Source organism: Schistocerca gregaria, chromosome X (assembly GCF_023897955.1).
Source record: "Schistocerca gregaria isolate iqSchGreg1 chromosome X, iqSchGreg1.2, whole genome shotgun sequence".
Classification (NCBI taxonomy): Eukaryota; Metazoa; Arthropoda; class Insecta; order Orthoptera; family Acrididae; genus Schistocerca; species Schistocerca gregaria.
Window position 1 is genome coordinate 35,145,020 of NC_064931.1, and position 15,326 is coordinate 35,160,345.

General features: G+C 37.5%; 1 protein-coding gene across 1 annotated transcript in view; it reads left to right on the forward strand.

Annotated features, from left to right (window-relative positions):
* The window catches only part of LOC126298156 (histone-lysine N-methyltransferase 2D-like), a 989,658-nt gene that overhangs the window by 784,417 nt on the left and 189,915 nt on the right, over positions 1-15,326 (forward strand). Inside the window, exons 9-10 of the mRNA XM_049989466.1 lie at positions 6,585-6,666; positions 10,797-11,630. Coding sequence (XP_049845423.1) covers positions 6,585-6,666; positions 10,797-11,630 — 916 coding nt within the window. The remainder of the gene's footprint in view (positions 1-6,584; positions 6,667-10,796; positions 11,631-15,326) is intronic.

A 15,326-nucleotide genomic window follows, 5' to 3' on the forward strand; every position in this document is an offset into this window, starting at 1 on the left:
TGGACTTAGTGACACATGTCTCTGAATTGAGACTGTCCTAATGGTAAAAGTAGATGCGGGCAACCTTTTTATGACCTGGAGGATACGTTATTCCTAGCCAACCCTACTGCCCTATTGTCTTTGTGGGGGCCTAAGAATTTGGTGCAGTCTACCCTTTATAGTTACTAACTGTAATGTACAGTAGGTATCTCCTGTGGGAATTTGTGATTGAAGATAGAATGGATGTAACTAGTTCTGCAGAAGTTTAGTGTGAAAAAGTTTACTTTGAACCAGGTTAGGAGTTCTGAAAGTAATATCAATGGACAGCTTGTCATTTATCACAATGATAGTATCATCAGCAAGTATATTGAATATGCATGTTTTGAATGACAAAATTAGACCATTTATATATATGAGAAACAGTATCATATGAAGGACAGATGCCTGTGAGGCTACATGGAGTACAGTGCCCCAGTTGGACTCCACATCTCACCTGCTTTTCTACTCTCATTCAAAACTACATTCTGCTTCTGGTCTTGGAGATAGGATTTTAGTTAGCTTCTGACTGTACCTCTGATCCCATAGTGGCATACTTTGCTTAGAAGTATACTGTAATCCACGCAGCATAAAGTATACTGTATACGGTATACTGTGATCCACACAGTTGAAAGCCTTACGGACATTCGCATGGTCATTTGCTTGTTTGGTTTGGTTCGCCAGTAATCATTGATAACAGCTGAGTTAGGCATCAGCCTTTGTTGTACAAGCACCAGGTTACTAGCACATTATGTATGTAGCTTTTCTGTTGTCTTCATGGCTTTGTTCTTAAATTATTTCCCTGTTTTCTTTTGTGTTTATATACTTTATTTCATAAGTTCATTACATATTTTTGTACATGTATTTGAGAGGTGTAATATGGAACTTTAATAATGGTAATATGTACATTTGCACTGTCTGTTGCACAATAGTCATTTGTTTGTTTGATTTGGGTAACAAGTAACTGCTGACCATAGCTCAGTCAGCTGCCAGCCTCCACTGGTGAAACTCCAGGTGGCTATCAAGTCACACATTTAGCTTTCCTGTTTGTTTCATTATCTTAGTTGGATAGATAGTGTGAGTGTGTGTGAGTGTGTGTGTGTGTGTGTGTGTGTGTGTGTGTGTGTGTGCACACACGTGCAGACTCAGGAGGGGCTTTCTGTTGTTAAGAAACTGCTGAAGACACTTATGGCCATGGTCAGTTGTATTCAGGCTGGGGGTGTAGCAATGGTGGAGTATCTAGTGCATTGCATGGGATTCCTCAGTTATTGCTTGTTTTGCCTATGGGCTCTGCTGCTGAGGCACCTTGCAGCAAACCCATTGCAGGGGACCTACAGTCACTAAAGGTTAAGTTGCAGGTCATAGTGCATTCGTGTTATCTGAGGTGGAAATTCAGTGTAGAGGCTGCCCATTTGGCCTTGTCCATTCATGTGAGAAGACAGGTGACTGCTCCTTCAGCAGAATCTGAAAAGGCACATGGAGAGATGGGTTTACTAGTTATTAGGATCTCCAACATTAGGTGCTTTATATAGACCCTTAGGAAATAGCATCAAGGGTTGGAAAGGAAGCTAATGTGCACTGGTTACGTCTGGCAGAGAGGACCCAGGGCTATCAAGCATGCGGGGTACAGTTGTCTGTAAGCTGCGGCACATGTCATCACTAATGACATATGTTGCATGGGCTCTGAGGCCATCCCCAGATCATATGGGTAGCTGGTAGAAGAGGTTAAACCTGAAGGCCTCGTGCATAGGGTGCCACTGCAACATGCGCTCACATTCTGCAGTATCAGTCCTAGTATTGTATGGGGTCCTTGGTTCAGAGCCAAGTGAAGGCTCTCAACCATAGGCTCACTCAGTTCTGTGATGGTTGTGGCTGCAGATTTCTAGACCTGCATTATTGGGTGAAGGACTGTAGGACTCCTCTTGATAGGTCAAGGGTGCACTACCCAAAGGAAGCAGCCACTCAGGTAGCAGAGTACTTGTGTCATGCATGTGGGATTTCTTACTCTAGGCAGTAGTTTGATGGACTCTGCTGAATGCTCACCATTCAATACACAAAGATCAAAATCAAGTCACAAGCAAAGTAGACAAAATTTCTGTGTGAAAAAAATTTCAACACTAAATTCTTGAAATATTTGTAACAATGTCCCTGAACTTACTGCCCACCAGGAAAGTTGTCATTCTCAAATTATTGTCAGAACCTAGAACTGGCTGAAATCCAAAGTAGGAAGCTCTGAAATATTTATTGAGTCATGGAACATATACTGAAAAGACAAATTAGATACCATAGGAGGAGGACTGTTCATTGCTTTTGCTATCGAGATCAAAACTAAGTCTGCCTGTAAAATTATGGTGACACAGTTGTAGACCTAGATGAACCCAAGTTAATTATCAGATGTTTTTACCAGTCACCTACCTGATTCCACCAGAACAGTAGAGAAACATTCAAAGAAAGTCAATGCTCAGTAGCATGAAAATACACAGCTCATGCAGTATTAGTTAAAGGTGACTTTAATCTACTGAGTATAGACTGGAACATCTGTGGAGTAATTGTAAGTGGTATGGACAGAAAGTCTCATGAAGTATTTTTGAATATGCTTTCTGAAAACTGCCATAAAAACTAGTTCAACACCCTACACACAATGAAAATACCTTAGACCCTGTAGCTACAAACTGGTTTGCCCTTATCAGCAGTGTCAGTATAGAGAAAGGGATTAATAATCATGGTGTCATCATAGCAATGATTGTTACTTAAGTTAATAATTTGATTGAGAAGGCTGGGAGAGCATTTATGCTAGAAAAAGCAAATAAGCAGTTGTTGGCATCCCACTTAGACAATGAATGTACGACATTTAGTTCCAGTACAACAGATATAAGAGGAATTATGGTAAAGTTTAAACTGATTGTAAATCATCTGGACATTTATGTCCCAATAGGAAAATATGATTTAGACAGAACTTTTAGTTGGTGTGATAAGTGGCAGCTTGCTGTAAAAGTAGACACATTCAAGTTAATTCAGACAAGTAGAATAAAAAATCCTCTAATGTTTGAATGTAGTATTAGTAGTGTGCTACTTGACACAGTCACACTGATTAAATATCTAGGCATAACACTGCAAAGTCATATGAAATGGAATGAGCATTTTAGGTGGTAGTCAGGAGGGTGAACACTAAACTTTCTTTTATTGGGAGAATTTTAGGAAAGTGTGACTCATGTATAAAGGAGACAGCATATAGAATGGTAGTGCAACTCATTCTTGAGTAATGCTGAAGTGTTTGGGATCTACAACAGGTTGGATTAAAGAAAGACATTGAAGTATTCAGAAGGGTGCTGCTAGATTTGTTACCAGTGGGTTCATTCAGCATGCAAGTATTATGGAAATGCTCTGTGAACTCAAATGGGAATCCCTGGAGGGATGATAATGCTCTTTTCACAAGACTGTTACAGCAACTTCAGGAACAGTTATCTGTGGCCAACTGCATCTCAATTCTACTGCTGCCAACATATATTCCACATAAGTGCCATGAAAAGAAGATAAGAGAAGTTAGATCTTGTACAGAGGCCCATACATAGCCGTTTTTCTCACTCGGTTTACAAGTGGAACAGGGAAAGAAATGACAAATGGTACATGGAACCCTCTGCCACGCACCATATTGTGGTTGTAGAGTATGTATTTGGATGTATAAGATTACAACAGACTTCATTTTTTAAAATCCAGGGATTCCAGTACATTGTTCATGAGTGAAAATATGGCTTCAGTTGTGGAAATACATTTCTGGAAGCCAAACTATCACTGACGATGTCAAAATTCTTGAGGTGCCTCACAATTCTGGCGTGAAGTACATAAGGACTTTTGTGAATGTGCTCAATAGTGATATAGGATGATTTTTATGGCTTGTGTTGTGTCTCCCTTTCTGTGGAGTGGTTTTATTATATCAAGCTTCATTCCATATGGGATGTGACCCTAGTACATTAAACCTTTAAATATGTGGGTTAAAGCTTTGCGTAATTGATCAGAAAGGTTTTTAGTAGTTTATTGGAAATATTATCTACAACTGATGATCCTTTGCTTTTTAGAGAGGCAGAGGTTTTCTTTACCTCATTTCTGGTTACGGGGTATCAACTTTCTAACTTACAAGATTGGGAAAATGGTGTTTGAGGATTTCCAGTTCACTTTCTAAGGAACCATTTCAGCTTATTTGCTCAGCAGCACTTCTGAAATGGGCACTGACAGTTTTGACAGTTGCCTTTTGGTTGCTTATATACCAGGTGATCAAAAAGTCTGTATAAATTTGAAACCTGAATAAATCACGGAATAATGTAGATAGAGATGTACAAATTGGCACACATGCTTGGAATGACATGGGTTTTTATTAGAACTAAAAAAATACAAAAGTTCTGACAGATGGCGCTTCATCTGATCAGAATAGCAGTAAGTAGCATAACAAAGTAAGACAAAGCAAAGATGATGTTCTTTACAGGAAATGCTCAATACGTCCACCATCATTCCTCAATCATAGCTGTAGTAGAGGAATAATGTTGTTAACAGCACTGAAAGCATGTCCGGAGTTATGGTGAGGCATTGGCATCGGATATTGTCTTTCAGCATCCCTAGAGATGTTGGCCAATCATGATACACTTGTGACTTCAGGTAACCCCAAAGCCAATAATCGCATGGACTGAGGTCTGGGGACCTGGGAGGCCAACCATGAAGAAAGTGGCGGCTGAGCACACGGCCATCACCAAACAATGCGCGCAAGTGATCTTTCACGTATCTAGCAATATGAGGTGGTTTTTTTTTTGTTCTAATAAAACCCCATGTCATTTGATGCATGTGTGTCAATTTTTACCTCTCTATCTACATTATTCCATGGTTTATTAAGTTTTCAAATTTATACTGACTTTTTGATCACCCAGTATTTATCATCCATATATATTGGGTTTTTCTGCCACAGTTGGTGCCAGTTTCAGTCCTTATTATGCCCCAGATTGTTTTGATTTTATTACAGGATTGGTTGATTTTGTAACTAAAATATACATTTTCTGACAGTTTTATTGCTTTGATTAATATTTTAAAGTACTTTTTATTGTGATTTATCTGGCTAGGGTTTCCTGAATTTTATGCTGTAATGTACAATTCAGATTTTTCTTTGCAAGATATGTTCATCTCATTTGTGATCTGGCTGCAGACTTACAATACTGTAATCAATTAGCATGCTGGGAAAGTTTAAATAGTCACTTAAGCAGTTATTGACCATTTTTGGTACTTGTAACCAGCTTGCGTCTGTCTACTAAGTGCAATGTAAAATAAATGCATACTGTTCTAAAAATTGTAAGTATACTTTAATCTGCAACAAAATATATTATTTTATGATTTACTATCTTATTTTGCAACCAATTAACAGTTAGGGCAATAACAAAACAGTCCACTTATTTGTAGCATATCCATAAAATCAAAAAGAAAGTAATTATGGGGAAATTTGAATGAGCCAGCATATTTTGTGCAATGTAATTTTTTTCTGAACAATGTCAGTTCATCATGGTTTGAACAGATCATAATATCAGGCAGTCAGCTACATGACTTTCTACTTGTACAACAGGGTATAATCTCTTGGAGTTAACATTATGGAGTAACAACACTCAACAGGATTCTATTACATTAACCTTTGTGTTACCATAGATATCCAATTGCAGGATCTCTTTTATTTTCAAGAAAAATTGCATGACTAGTTTGATAAGCTACACTCACAGAAAATCTTAAAATACATTAGACTGCTAAGTTCAAAAGCAATTTGAGTTTAAACCAGCACTCTTTCCCATGTTAATTCAATGTAGTTGTAAAAATGCATACTATGAAGCTACCAAAGATTATGTATGCAAATGTTTTCGAATTCATTCCTGTGGCAGATAAGCTTGGTATATTTTTTGTACAACTTTATAAGATTCATATTTCATAATTCACTTCAAATATCAGGTAACTTACATTTATACTTCATGCCACTCTTATGCTAGATGAGAATTTTTATAGCAGATGATAAATCAAAGCTGTATAGCAAAGTTCAGAAAAATTTCCTTCAATAGCAACCATTTGTTAGACAATTTCTCATAATAAAAATAAAATGTACCACACTCAATAAATCATTGATCAAATACAACATTTTAAATCTCTAAGTTTTGTGCTGAGCACATAGCAATGTCATTGCATATAAAACACACAATGATTGTCTAGAAAATTATTCTAAAGGTAACAAGCTTCTCTCATGAAATAATGATAACAGACAACACTACTGTAGCATTTTGTTACCATTATGATACTCTCTGAAAACTCATTAAGTCTGTCAGCTTCTCTAGTAACAAAGAATGTACAGATTTCATGATTAGTTTATTCACCACAAATGTAACATCCTTATTAGGATATACATTTCCATATTTTTCTGAAAATTTTGACTTGATAATATTTTATAGAATCCTTTTGATGTGAAATATTTAAAGCAGCAATTGCTTCTTTGTATTCAGAATTTCTTTTGCCACTATTTAGTAACATTAGGAAAAAAAATTATTTCTTTTCAGGTCAGGAAGCTTAAGTTCATCTGATTTAGGCCCTTCAAGGAATGGATTTGGTTCCATGGATTCCGATCACAGTAATATTCAGGTATGTAAATTAAACCCTCGTTAGGATACTTAAGTTAGTGTAGGTGTAAAAAATTTTTAAATGTTGGCACCAGACGAAAATCAAATATAAATCCATGTATCCTGAAGAATAATGATCCAGTATAGCCTGTAGTACAAAATAACTCAAAATTACTGAATAAGTGTGCCACAGTGTCTACACACTAGTCCAAAATAGTCTGAATTTACATGTTGTAACATTGTTAAATGCACATCATGTCCATGCAATTTGACATGAGAACTGTAGAAAGTGAAGTTAGGTATGGGTATGGGTATGGGTATGAAGTGAGATTGTGTTAGCTAGATAGGCCCTGCAGACCATGTGCTGCTTCCACAAACTGCCTCCATTCCTTCCTGTTTTGTGCCTGGTTCCTCCAGATGTCTTCGATTCCCAGGGCTGCTAGATCCTTCACCAGGTCGTCCATCCAGCATTGCCTAGGTCATCCAATGGGGCATTTGGTGTTTGGTTTCCCTGCTAGTACTATCTTTGCCGGTCTTCCATCTGGCATACAGCCTACATGGCCCACCCATTCTATTCTTTTGTTCTTTATCTTCTGTGGGATACTTGGTTGTCTCATCAGAAGGTAGATTTCCTAGTTTTTCCTCCTCCTACATTCTCCGTTACCGAAAACAGGTCCCAATATCTTCCTTATTAGCAGAGTTTAACTATAGTTATTATTACTGATCATAACTATTATAGTCAATATGTATTAGTTTATAAAAACCATAGTCGCCACACTATTACATTGAAAATAAGGAAAATACAGGCCTTAACTAAGAAATGTGAATACCATGTTGTTGCTTATATGAACTTAAATTTTATCATTTAGCAGAATCTGTAACATAACACAAGAACAGCTGCTTAATAAGCATAGTTGATCAAGTAGCATGCAGAAAAATAATAAAGCTATCTCCATTTCCAATATTTTTCTGGTTTTGTAACATACTCTATGGGTTGCTGGAAGCATATCTTTAATGTTATTATATACCTGTATCATCAGCATTTACTACATCAAAACCACAAGATGGACTGTGACTTATTGTGAACACTCAGTGTTAGCAATTATATACTGCAGAGAGAGAGAGAGAGAGAGAGAGAGAGAGAGAGAGAGAGAGAGAGAGAGAGAGAGAGAGAGAGAAAAGTAAAGAAAAAAGAAGGGGAGGAGAAAAAGAAAGGAAACTTTATGAGTTGAGAGGCTACATAATGTTATTTCAGTGATTACAATAAGAATTTGGCAGTATGAGCCCACTTATTAGTATTAAATTGTACCCCACTGGCTTGGATGTATGCACTGATTTGTTTGGGAAGGGTGTCATAAAGCTGTTTTGTCCTTTCCTGAGGGTAACTGGCAACAGCTGTTGTAACTGGTCCTCCATATCTTGGATACTGGCACCTGGACACAGTTGACATATGAGCTGGTCCCACACATGATCTATTGGCGACAGATCTGAAAAACATGCTGACCATGTGTGTATTTCAACATCACACAGACAGTTCATAGAGACAGGTTCTAATCACTATCATTCCCTTTGTCCAGATAACAAGTCTCTGATATGATAATATAAATGAGGTATTTACATTTCTTTGTCATAACTATCTGAATTATAAATGTTAAGCAGAGCGTCTTAGGAAACAGCAGTGTAGATTACCTGTTCACTAATGGTTGTTGCATCTTGATCTGTGGCTCAGCTCATCAACTAGGGGATGATTTTCAGGTCTATGTTTTTAAAGTATCAGTCAAGATATTAAACTTCCTGGCAGATGAAAACTGTTTGCCAGACCAAGACTCAGACTCAGGACCTTTGCCTTTCACAGGCAAGTGCAAGGTAGGAGATGAGGTACTGACAGAAGTAAGGCTGTGAGGAGGGGGCATAAGTCATGCTTGGGTAGCTCAGATGGTAGAATACTTGCCCGCGAAAGGCAAAGGTCCCAAGTTCAAGTCTCGGTCCACCACACAGTTTTACTCTGCCAGGAAGTTTCATATCAGTGCATGCTCTGTTGCAGAGTGAAAATCTCATTCTGGAGACATCCCCCAGGCAATGGCTAAGCCATGTCTCTGCAATATTCTTTCTTCCAGGAGTGCTAGTTTGCAAGGTTTGCAGGAGAGTTTCTGTGAACTTTCGAAGGTAGGAGAAAAGGTACTGGCAAAGGTAAGGCTGTGAGGATGGGGTGTGAGTAGTGCTTGGGTAGCTGAGATGATAGAGCAAAGGTCCTGAGTTTGAGTCTTGGTCTGTCACACAGTTTTAATCTGCCAGGAAGTTTCATATCAGTGCACACTCTGCTGCAGAGTGAAAAACTCAATCTTTCCAGTGAATATATAAATTCAAAGGTAGAAGACACTGTGGTTTATTTCTAGTCTGGACATTTTAAACAATTATCTTCATGTTTTCTACTTTCTGAATTTTAATAATGAGAGTCTTAGTTATTTATGTATGATAAGTACTATTTGCAAGTTGACAAGACTGAATTGCATTTCAGTTCCATATTCCAGTAATAGTCACAAGAGTAAGTAAAAATGGCATACATGATATACACTTAGTTCTCAGCATACAGACCAAAAATGCATCTTCACTCTAGACCAAAGACAACACTTATTTGCCCCCATTCCAAACCAACACTTGGTCACAACATTTCCTAACCGATACTACTTTAGTTTAAAGCAAATCAAAGACTGTCTAACTCTTTGGCTTGTGACACCAACAAAACAAATTGTGAAAAGGAAAATTTCTACTCATCATATAGTGGAGATGCTGAGCCACAGATAGGCACAAGACTGTCACAAATTAGGTTTTTTGTGTTGTGCCTATCTGTGACAACAACAATAAGTCAATTTGTGACAGTCTTTTTGTTGTGCCTATCTGTGACTCAGCATCTCTGCTAATGGTGAGTAGCAACTTTTCTTTTCATAATATTGTTATGTTACTTCCTGGATTTTGCACTGTTTGATTCAACAATATGAACTGTGAGATCAGCTGCAATTGAGGACTGCAATGAATTCAATGGTTACAAATTAGAAAAGGTGCCACACCAGGACTCGAACCCAGATTTCCTGCTTAACACAGGCTATCACTTTAACTGCTTTGGCTATCTGAGCACACTTTTTCCCGATCGAAATTCCTAACTTGTCACATACTACTTACATATCACCCCCTGTCCACCATAGCACACTGGATTCACGCATGAGTTCAGGAGAGAGAATGAATCCACACTGAAACAATCTTAAGGGTCACCAAAGTTTTCAATGATGGGACCTACTGAATACAATAAATTCATTAAGGAAAGAATGACAGTCTGGTAAGGAATTTGTGTCTTCATATAACACAGTAAAGAACCACAAAATTTAAATACACAGATTCGTGGAGAAAGATGTTGTGTTTTCCTTAAAATATATTTCCATAATGTATAGAATTGGTTTTTAGTGAAGATTAACACAACACTCTTCAAATTTTGGAAATATGATTGGATTAACAGAAGCATATGCAGATGTATATAAGAGGCAATTTCCCACATGCCACATGCTGCACATGTAAAAGGAAAAATATTTAAGTTGTATGAGCTTTTCTATTCTAGTGTGTTACAATCACTTTTTGGGTGTGAATACAGAGCCATATTACTAAATGCAACTAAAGTTGTTTACAGTAACACATATTTATCTAATTGCTAAGTAGCAATGATGCATCAAATTGAATGTCTAACACATAATATTATGGTTTGTGCAAGTCTCTAAAATACATATATATGTACATTTGTTCTTGTGAGCTTCTTGTACTGATATTGTTAACTGCAATATGTAGGGACCAACTGGCTATAGATATTTTCAGATGTAAAGATATTTCTTTTATGACTCTCAGTTGTTTTCGATACAACAGCAAACAAATCTTAAGACAGTGATCTGAAAACTAGGTTGCAAGAGATTAACAAGGGTTATTATAATGAATATTTTTGTTGTATTTTCAGTATAAAAGAAATGTGTGATACAATAGCAGCTTTATGTAAGAATTATTTTGGGAAAACCTTGAAGTAATTCAGTGTGCATTATTCAATTTCCTTTGATAGTAATTTGAAGGTGTAGAGTCTCAAGAGGAAACATAACATTTTCATTTTATTTTCAGATGGGTGATTCAGTTTCAGAGTTCTCATCATCAATGTACCTGAAAAATGGCTCCCAACACCATCAATTAACACAACAGTTGCAAATACAAAAACAACAGCAGCAGCAGCAGCACCAATTACAACAGCAGCAGCAGCACCAATTACAACAGCCGCAGCAACAACAGCCACAAACACAGCAGGTACAGCAGCATGACATACAGCAACAAAATATCATGCAGCAACAACAAGTACAACAATTAACTCAGCAACAAGCCCATCATCAAAAACTTCAACATCAGCAACAACTCCTGCAACAACAAAAGTTACAACAACAGCAACTGCAACAGCAACAACAGCAGTTACAACAACAGCAGCAGCAGCTGCAGCAGCAACAGTTACAACAACAGCAACTTCAACAGCAACAACTGCAACAACAACAAATGCAGTTGCAACAACAAGCACAACAGCAACAAAAACTCATGCAAGTACAACAGGCAGCATCACACCAACAAATTCAGCAGCACCAACAACAGCAACTTCTTCATCAACAGCAGCCACAGCTTGTGCCCCAACAGACGCAGCAGCAGCAGCAGCAGCAGCAGTTGTTGCAACCACAGCAAATGCAGCAACAACAAATTCAACAACAGCAAATTCAACAACAACAAATTCAGCAGCAACAAATGCAACAACAACATATCCAGCAGCAACAACTGCAGCAGCAACAAATGCAGCAGCAACAAATACAGCAGCAACAAATACAGCAGCAACAGCAGCAAGAACAGCAGGAACAGTTTCAGAAACAGGTGCAAATGTTGCAGCAAACGAAAACCAAATCCAAGTTCAGTGCTGCTCAGGTTTGTAAATACTTCTGAATGCCCTGTAACTGCATGCTTTCCTATCAACTATACTTAAACAAATTTCCAAATTTCATACAACTGATTAAGCATACCTGACAAATTGTTAGAAATCATAGTGTAGTGATGCAAAATTTAAATATAACTTGCTATCAGTAGTATGCAATTTTCATATTTGTTTGATATTTGCACTTCCTTTATTATCATAATCTAGTATAGAAATTTTGTAGTCTATTTTAGCACCGTAGTTTTGTGAAATCTTCAATCTAGTCAGTCCTTACTGTAGTTTCAGTGACATGTAGCTTAATTTATATTCTTCATTCTTACTCAGTTCTTAATCTGTGCCCAGTCTGGGGATGGTTCAGAGTATCAGTATTTCCCCCCACTTGAAACTGTCAAATACGACCCCATTGGCCTCTCCATGGCTCCTAGCCAGTCAGTTATCATTTCTGCCACAGAAGACTCCAGCTAATAGGAAGGCCCGAGCAGCTAGATCTGAACCTGCTGAATGGTCTCCTGTGACAGACCTATCGCCAATCCTGGATGTGTCCCCATCGCTAGAGACAGCAGAACAAGAGCTGATGCAGCGGTTCCAGGTAACCTCCTCCCTGCCAACGTAGATACCTTCTGCCATCAGAAAATCAATTCATCAAGAGCCTGCATGCACTGATGCATAAAGAAAACTATTATCTGCATGCACATTCATCAAAACCAAGGAGACTTCTGTACATCAATACAGGCACATCCACCATAAGCTACATTCAAAAGATTTGATGTGTTGGTTTTACAAACATTTTAGGAGTATATAACAACAACAACACACCCATTTCATACCTTACATAGACTTTCATAAGAGAAGTGACAGAAAATTATTTCACAAGTTACCTTTTTTACTGATATCATACAAATAATCTAAAAACAAGGAAATATTACTGATATTTGAAACAGACAGGAGATATTTACATTTTGTAGTTTCCTCAGATTATTATACCCAGAATGTTGGTACATTCTGGCAACAAAACAAGTGACATTTCCCTCTCTCAGTTTGTCTATATGTCTGTTCGTTTATTTTACACACACACACACACACACACACACACACACATACACACGCACACACACACACAAACTATAATAGTGGGACTTTTGCAGTAGTGATTATTGAAATCTTATTCAAGAATTATGTTGAAATTGCTTACCATTCCCCATTGAGTGCTCTCAGATGGTATGGCTTTCCAAGGAAATAATCACATACAAATAATCTGGTAATAAGTTTAAATTTCATGAAAAACTCTACTTTCTCCATATAGGTGATATGTCACTAGATACGGCATTTCAGAACTGAACAACGAATGGAAACTATTAGTGTGAGACCAACCACATAAACAGATCTATACTTGCATAAAACTCACAATGAAACAGCACACCAAATACTTCAGTTTTAGAAATGGATCAGTTCCTGAAGGAACAGTACTAGTTTATTTGTTGTATTATTTACAGATTTGGAGCATTACAAGTTGTTTAAGGGGACAAATACAGACATTTTTACTCCTTACATTAGTGACATCAAAAATTTTTACAAACAGCTGGAGTCTGTTAATCCTCTATCAGAAAAGAAGAAAGTTAAATAATTAATATTGCTACATAGATCACCTACTACTGTTGTAGTATTACATTATAGTAGGATGGATTGCCATAGTAATCCTTTAACACAAATTGTAATATAACGGTGTTAGCCATATAACACAACTGTAATATGATATCCTCACAGCTCCCAGTATTACATAATGTATGCATGAAAATCTATTTTAACTTCTCTTCTACTTCTTACTGCATGTCAGTACTGAATACTCATTGCTACACGTAGTTCAAAGCAGAAAGTGCTTCTCAGGTACATTGACTTCAGTGATATTTATTTGCAACTTAATTTTATTCAAAATAGCAAGCATTTCAAATCCTGTGTCACATTAACACAGAGAATAATTCAAGAATAATTTTCAATTTTTGTGCAGATAATAATGACAGATAATAATAATGTCAAACACAAACTGTACTAAAATCAATCGTTTTGGTACCAGCTACATAACATTATATTTGAACCATAAGAGATCTACAACCATTTAAACATGACAGCCTTACAATAAATTGAAAATGTTGAATTATAAGATAGGCATTAAAGAGATGGTTCTGTCACATTAGTTGTAAAGTCATTCAAGTACAAAAATCTCTCATTGACCTTCATTGAAAATAGTATTATGTTCTGACTCAGATAAGGTGTATAAATGTAATGATGATGAAACTGACAGTTGTGAAACATTATTGAAAACCCGATAATAAACCCATAATAGAAGATTAGGTCAGTACCTTTCATCTAAATGTGATGTAAATGGAATGCCTCAAAAACATTAACAAATAGAGCTGTCTAGTTACTTTGAAAATATGTACTTATAACTCCTATTAATACCATTTTCTGAACACTGGCAGATTCTTTCTGAGTCATTCGTGAAACAATACTGTAAATATTAGTGGCTGTTGTAGAAACAATTCCGTGACAAGCAAATACCTTACGTGTGAAAATAGGTGCTAAAATCCTACAACAGATCATATATTTGACTTCATAACTAGTTTTATGTTATAGTTTATAGACTCATTCTATCAGCGAGAAAATTCTCTCAAGAGAGAATGAATGTGGTGTTATAGTCGGTTGACGAGCGATGGGACACAGCATCACCGAGGTAGCAATGAGGTGTGGATTTTCCTGTATGACCATTTCATGAGAGTATCATGAATATCAGGAATCTGGATCCAATAAAGCATCAAATCTCTACCATAAATGTAGCTGGGAAGAGATCCTGCAAAAATGGCATCAGCGAGAACTGAAGAGAATCATTCATGACAGAATTGCAACCCTTTTGCAAATTGCTGCAAATTTCAATGCTGGGGCAGCAACAAGCATCAGCATGTGAACCATTTAACAAGACATCATCAATATGGGCTTTTGGAGCTGAAGGCCCACTCGTGTAAGCTTGATGACAGCATGACACAAAGCTTTAAACCTCACCTGTGCCCATCAACACCAACAGTGGACTGTTGATGACTGAACATGTTGTTTGGTTGGATGAGTCTCATTTCAAATTGTGTCAACCAGATGATATGCACATGTATTGTGACATCATTGTGAACCCATGGACCCTACATGGCAGCAGGGAGATTGTTTGTGCTGGTGGAGGCTCTATAATGGTGTGGGGCCTGTGCAGTTGGAGTGATGTGGAACGCTTGATATGTCTAGATACAACTTTGATAGGTGACATCGACGTAAGGATCCTGTCTGATCGCCTGCATCCATTTGTGTCCATTATGCATTCTGGCAGACTTGAGCAAATCCAGCAGGACAATGTGACACTCCACACATTCAGATATTGATACAGAGTGGCTCCAGGAACACTCTTCTGAATTTAAACACTTCCACTGGCCAGCAAACTCCACAGACAAACATTTTGAAGGTATCTGGGATGCCTTACAACGTGCTGTTCAGAAGAGATTGTGTCAGTTTCCTCCAGCACTACTTCAAACATTAGTTGAGTCCATGCCACATCGTGTTTTGGCACTTCTGTATGCTCTCTGGGGACCTACACAGAATTGGGCACATATTTCAGGTTCTTTGGCTCTTCAGTGTATATTGGCTGTTAAGGGATA